This window comes from Phaseolus vulgaris, chromosome 3 (assembly GCF_051622355.1).
Source record: "Phaseolus vulgaris cultivar YP4 chromosome 3, ASM5162235v1, whole genome shotgun sequence".
In the NCBI taxonomy this organism is placed as follows: Eukaryota; Viridiplantae; Streptophyta; class Magnoliopsida; order Fabales; family Fabaceae; genus Phaseolus; species Phaseolus vulgaris.
Window position 1 is genome coordinate 12821793 of NC_143500.1, and position 7415 is coordinate 12829207.

Here is a 7415-nt window from a genome sequence, read left to right on the forward strand (position 1 = left end):
TTCCCTTCACCGGACTGGGTTAAAATTAACACTAATGGGGCTCCTAGGGGATATCCTGGTCTTTCTACTTGTGGAGGTATTTTTCGTGGGAGTATAGGGAATTTTATTGGTGTTTTCTCTATGTTTCTTAAAGTTCGGACTGTTATGGTTGTTGAGTTTTATGGAGTTATACATGTTGTTGAGGAAGCTTAAAAGATGAGACTTACTAATTTATGGATTGAACGTGATTTTGCCTTGGTTTGTGCTGCGTTTACTGCTAGAAATAATTTTTCGTGGATGCTTCGTAATCGATGGAATACTTGTCTTAATTACTGTGGGAAAATCAGGTTTACGGTTACTCATGTTTTTCGTGAAGGGAATGCGTGTGCTGATAAGTTGGCTAATTTAGGATTTATTCATAGAGAATAATTTCATTAGTATAATAGGCTTCCATCTAGTCTGTTCTTAAAATTCTTTATGAATAGGTATAGTCTACCTCTCTATCGTTTTTGCTAACATATGAGTTTTGGGCTAGTCCCTCCATATTTTTTTTTTGTATTTTTTTGTATTTTTTTTAATAATACTTTTTTCATGTGATAGTAGATGATTGTTGTTACTTGAGGTGTCAGCCTAACTGAAATATCAAGTTGCATAATGATGCCTAACATGAAAATTTTCATACATAAAAAAAAAAATCTTTTTATTTATTTTGGAATTCTAATTATAGGGAGGTAATGACAATGTAGTCATTTAAAGTCTATTAACCCAATTAGTCTTTGTGGTGATTTGAATTTGTTAGTTAATAGTCATTACCTCTAAATAAGGAGAGTTAATTATAGTATTTATTTAAATTAGATATTGATTTAGATATTTGAAATATATTAATGTTGAATAAATGTATATGTTGGAGTATTGTAATGTACATAGTTTAAACACATTATATGGATTACTTTTGATATTTTTTAGATATTGGATATTGGAATGATGTGTTTATTGGTTTATATTGTTCAAATGTATACAATAATGACATGCATAGAGTGTTATATATCACTTGAGCTACATCTACCCCACTCCAACAAGAGTAGAGTGTATAACTCAACGATAACTTGTGATTTAAGTAAGAAAAATGTCCAAACAAGTTTCTTCCATTGGAATGTTCAATACTCAAATGAAGCTATGACTATTCAAACATTGAGGTGTGACAATTTTGCATGGTGGTTCAAAAACCTGTTGGACCAAGCAAACAAATATCCCCGTTTGACCTAGAATGTGATCATTTTTTTGAAGCCAATACTAAAAGCGTGTGTGCTATTAAGATAATTTTGAATTGCTTCGAGTTAGTCTCTGACCTTAAGGTTAACTTTATGAAGAATTTAACCTAATATAATTAAAATACTTCATATATATTTTTAATATATCAAAACTTGATTTAGGGTAAGTTTGTTTTTTTGTAAAAAAAAAAAAGTTTTAATTCTTCAAATTTATATATGATTTTCTTAAATAAAACAAAATTAAATCTTTGATATTATCTTTAAAATTAAAAATTTCACAACATTTTTATTGAGTTAATGTAATTTTAAACAATTTCTAAATTATTATATACATATTTTAATTTTTTTTAAAATATTAATAATTATTTTAAAAGAAAAAATATTTCAACTAAAATTGTCAATTGAAATGACAACTTAGTTCAAATAAAATACACTGAATTCGTCAACCCAAAGTACGACCTATTTATATTTTTTTATTTGAATTGAAATTGCTTACACAATTAACGATTGTCATTAAAAAAAATTAATTAACATATTAGTGGGTTTAACGTATATATGATTGGCGACTTCAATTCAAATTTAGGTATTTCATAGTCATGGTATATGACTTTGATCACAAATTCTTTGTTTTTGTATTTTTTTTTCTATATTTGTCCATTTTTTTATATTGCTGAACGAATTACACTTTATTTTTTTATTTTTCAAATAAAAATTATGTTGTAAACAAATTTTTTTTTTTAAAAAAAATCATTTAAATAAATGATTGACGCTTGATTTACTCATACTTTTACATAAGTCTAACGTAGTATATATTTCCATTAAGTTTGCTTTTGTTTTCAAATTATTTAAAAAAAAAACTCATTTAAATAAATGATTGACGCTTGATTTACTCATACTTTACATAAGTCTAACATAAATGTATAATTTCCATTAAGTTTGTTTTCTTTTTTACATTGACTTTGGATCACTTAATTTTAGGTTTACCTTTTAGGTTGGATAAGATAATAATTTGTACTTGCACTTATTGAGTAGATTAACTAGATGTTTACTCGACTCATTGTAAATATTTTTTTATGATTGTTTTATAATTATAGTATGATTGTCATTTTTGTGTAGGGATGACAATGCGGGTCAGCCTATTTTGTATTTGACCTGCAAAATATGGATTGGTTGACCCATCTCACATGCAAAATGCGGGTTGATTTTATTGGTTTACGGGCTTGCAAGCTAACTCGCATAATAAATATTTTTTAAATTAATGAAAAATAAATATTTGAATATAAATTTTGAAAAAAATAGTTTTTGTTTATTAAGTTAATTTTATTTCTTATTTAGATGAATTAGGTAAATGGCCTCACAATATTTATCTCAAAATATTATTCTCATGACAAATGCATAATAAGATGTTCTGATTTTCAATGAAATTTGAATTTCAATCGTAGGAATAAATTGACTAATAAAATATTTAATTATATATACACTTTTTTTTAAGGTAACACATGTAGACAAATTATTACTATTCTAATTTGAAAAATAATATATAATAATAATACTATATTTAAATTTTATTATAAAAAAGACTAAGGTTTGACTATTAGATTTAAATAAATACTGAAACCTTTCAATCTATGCATTTTAGAAAGACAAAAAACATTTAAATATTAAAAATTATTATCGAATTTCGTGAAGGAGTTATGAATTAAAGATTTAAGATAGTTTCTTCATGCACCTTCATGCCTTTCTTCTTGCACCCTATACTTAAAAAAAAAACACTAAAATTACCATTTGACATTTTTCATTGCATGCTTTTCTTTAATTCCAGAATGTGGAATTCAGAAACTTCTCGGGTTATAGAATTTGAAAGTTAAAATTTATGTTTCGGTTGTACAATTCAGAATACAAATTTGTATTTTAGATTATATAATTTGGAGTTGATAATATTAGAATTATTAAGAAAATAAGTCTACAAGAAAAATTATGGGATCCAGAAAATTTTAAAATATACGGGTTATGTAGGAAAGGCCTAAGCGGACCTTCGAGTTGAAATAAATAACTCATCCTTCATTTTTTTAGCAGTCTGTGTGTCGGCCGGACCCGCTTTGTCATTCCTATTTTTATGTAGTCTCCTCTCCTATCACAAAGTTGAATTTAATTAGTAAGTTTATTAATAATTACTTTATTTTTCTTAATATGATTTTCTATTAAATATTACAAATTAACTTTAATAAAAAAAAATTATCTACCGTTCTACTTTTGGTTACTTGTTTTATACATATTTCCAAATTTGCAGCTCTAAAAACGAGAAAATAGAAACAATTTTTTTTCGTACTTTTGGTTTAAAGTTGATGGTATTTTCATAATAAATAAATAAAGTACATTTTAAAATTTTGTCTAGTGAACAATTAATAGGTCTTGATGTCTCATTTATAACTCTTTTGAAAAGAAAAGATCGAATGGCATATTCTTTCTTTTCGTTTACAAAACTTGTAGTCCAAAATAAGTTTTAAAATCCGTGTCGGTATAAGTTTCGAAAATGAAAAATGAAAATCGTTTCAAAGTAGCCTTATTTCAAGACTCATACACACTTTGCAAAGACCCAATTAATATTCAGGCAAATTCTTCCTCAACCTCCATGCGTTTGTTCATGCAATTTCATGAATTTTTTCTGCACTACCATATTTTGAAAAATATTAAATTACCCTTAAAATTAATTTTATGAAAATATTACATTTTAAAATACAAAATTTACATTTTAAATTATACAATTTAAAATACATTTTTTTACATTTTTGAGTCTACAGTATAAAATGAAAATTTTACATTTCAAATTACACAATTATAAAAACAAAATTTATATTTCAGATTTTAAAATTTAGAATACAAAATTTACATTCTGGACTATATAATTTAAAATACAAATTTTATATTTTTATTGTGTAATCTAAATTTAAAAAGTTATCTAAAATCTATATTCTAGAACTAAACTAAAACGTCAATAGAATATGATATAATTTTGGTCTTCAGGGGAAGGGGAAAATATGGAGGTGCAGAGAGAAATTTTCAAATGATAGGAGAGCAGTTACAAGTCTTGGACAAGTTGGGTTTGTTGGATTGATAAGAGACAAATTGGGGCCTTTTTAAATATGTTTTTTCAACAGTGTAGCATTTCAAATATAATCCATGCCAAAGTTTAGGCTTCTTCTTCCTACACCCTTACATTTTTCTTCCTGCACCCCCAAAAGTTTCTAAATCCCGAGACTGATCTTGACCTTTTATTTGAAAAAAGGGCACCGTGTTTACCAGAAATTGGGATCTGGGAGTATACTACGGATTCGTTAATCCAGAATTGAATCATTTTTTTTTCCGGATGAGGGGGTGTTTCAGAAGCAATTTTTGCATAAATTATTGATTTTCGAATTGCTGAATCCTAAAGCCTAATTCTGTTATGAATTGGTGGATTTAGAATTTTTTTTTAATTATGGATTTCTAAATCCATAATGTATATTTCTGTTACGGATTGGTGGATCCGTAATGTTTTTCTGAATGATGAATTTTTGAATGTGAAATGCATATTTTGAATTACGGACTAATGGATCCAAAATTTTACCGGAAGTGCCAATCCAAAACTTTTCCGGATTCCATAATCCATTATGCAAAAAAAATAAATACATTTCAAGTGCATTTTAGGGTTTTTAAAAAATAATAGAGACAATTTGGTCTTTGCATAACAACATTGTGGGGTGCAGGAAAAAAAATGTAGGGGTGCAGGAAGAAACTGCCCAAAGTTTATTTGTGTTTTAATTTTTAAAATTTTCACTATATTTTTAATTTGTTTCCTATCATAAAATATCAACTTTATATTTATCTTCTTTCTTTTCATTTCTACCAAAAAACTGAGTTATTTTCCCAGCTAAGCTATAATCTCCCAATATTAATAGCATCTCGCATGAAAATGTAGAAGAGAGCAGATGCACTTATTCTTTACAAACACTAAAACGAAGTAACATGTTTTGAAAAAACAAAATCATTGTTAATGCTGATTTGTTTACCAATAATCTTTACAAGAGCATTCGCCGTGCTTAAAATGATGAAACCTGTTTCTGTCTCTGACAATAATTTCCCTGTTAAAATTTTTGGATATCATCTTTGCTACATTATGGCAATCCCAGCAAATCCTCAGGTTCATAACAACCCTAATGGGAACACCCTTCAAACTAATTAACCCAAAAGCAATGGCTATCTTCTCGCTATGTTTACTCAAAGCATCCTCCTTCTCCTCTTCTTCTATATCAAAAAGCACAGGGTTAGTGTTAGCCACATACCCTGTTAGTCTTAAACACCTAGAGATTTCTTCCAGCTTCAATTCAATCTCACTATATCTTGGATGAGACTTGTCTCCAACAATGAACTCATGAACTTCACCATCAACTTCTATGACACTACAACCAGGGAGCTTCCTCACACCCTTAGCCTTCATGGTCTGCCTCAAACTACTCACCCTTTCCCAATTCTTATGCTCAGCATATATATTTGACAAAAGGACATAAGCACCATCGTTTTTGTCTTCTAGTTCCACTATCTTTTTCAATGCAAGCTCACCCAGTTCCTTGTTTTTACACACTCTACAAGCATGAAGCAAAGCACTCCAAGCACCAACATGAGGCTTCATAGGCATGCTATTGATGAACTTCAAAGCTTCGTCGACACGCCCTGCTCTACCATACATATCAACCATTAGGCCATAATGCTCAAGCTGGGGGTCAATTCCAAAAACACTCCTCATTGTGTCAAAATGCTTTCGACCTTCCTCCACCAACCCAACCACACTGCACCCTTTCAAGACAGAAATGAAGGTAACTCCATTCGGCTGAACTCCCTCTCGTTTCATAGTATAAAAAAGATCTACACTCTCCTCCCCAAGACCATTCATGGCCAACCCACCTATTGCACTACTCCAAGTGTAAACATTCCTCTCCTTCATTCCCCAAAAAACCTCCATTGCCTTATCAATGTTCCCACATTTTGCATACATGTCAACAAGTGCAGTTCCCAGTGTCACTGTCATCCCAACCTTATACCTCTCCACATATGCATGCACCCATCTTCCCTGATCCAATGCACCCAAATGGGTACACGCAAGCAAAACCAAAACCATGGACACCTCATTAAGTTTCACACCCTCCAATTGCATCGAACGAAACATATCCAACGCCTCTCTGGGCCTTCCACTCTGCGCATACCCCGCAATCATCGCATTCCACGCAACATAATCTCTCTCAGGCATTTCCTCAAACAACTTTCTTGCAAAGTCAACGTCACCACACTTGGCACAAGCATGCAACATGGCGGTTTGAGAAACCAAGTCCGGGTCAACAACCCCTTCAAACACAGCGTAACACGAACTGAGGCAACCCAGTTCAGCGTACATGAAAACCAACCCGGTTTGCACATGTGGGTCGTGCTCAAAGCCGTGCTTTATGACTGCACCGTGAACGCACAAGCCTGTGACGTGCACGTGGAGTTGAGCGCACGTGCGAACCAGGAAGGTGAATGTGTAGTTGTCAGGGGAGAGGGTATTAGAGTGAAGAATGTTGGTGTAAAAATGGAAGCTTTTGGAAGGAGTGGAGCTTTTGGAGAAGGCTCTGATCATGGAGTTGAGAGTGAAGAGTGTAGGGTGGGTTTGTTGGGAATGGAGGATCTTGTTGGCATATTGAAGAAGATTGGTTGTTTTGTGAAGGGCTATGGTGGCAACGAATTGGCCATGGAAGTGGGGATTATTGAGGGTACCCTTAACCACCAACTGAGCGTGTATTTGCTTCACCTCTTTCAATGTGGTGCATGAATTTACCACTGAAATCGTTGGGTGCTTTGCGATCCTTTTCAAACACTTCATCTTCCTTTCCTTTGCTGCATCAACTGCAAAATAGTCACACTCCAATAACCCTTTTTTATTTAATCTAAATATTGCCGGTTTTTTATTAATGGGTAAATGATACACATTTTTAAGACATATATAATATTTTTTTTTTTTATATTTCTACCCTTATCACATCTCATATTTATTTTTCTGTCTAAATTTAATTTAGTCTTTTCTCTTAAATTTAATTGTGGTTTAGATGAACATTTAGGTGTCAATAAATTTCTTTCATTATTAATTACTATTGG

At 31.0% G+C, this 7415-nt stretch overlaps 1 protein-coding gene across 1 annotated transcript; it reads right to left on the bottom strand.

The window, feature by feature from the left end:
- Nucleotides 1-5259: 5259 nt before the first annotated feature.
- Nucleotides 5260-7162, bottom strand: LOC137806621 (Tetratricopeptide repeat (TPR)-like superfamily protein). The gene has a single exon (XM_068606833.1). It carries the CDS (start codon nucleotides 7141-7143, stop codon nucleotides 5296-5298), a length of 1848 nt encoding a protein of 615 aa, XP_068462934.1. The 5' UTR covers nucleotides 7144-7162; the 3' UTR covers nucleotides 5260-5295.
- Nucleotides 7163-7415: the final 253 nt, after the last annotated feature.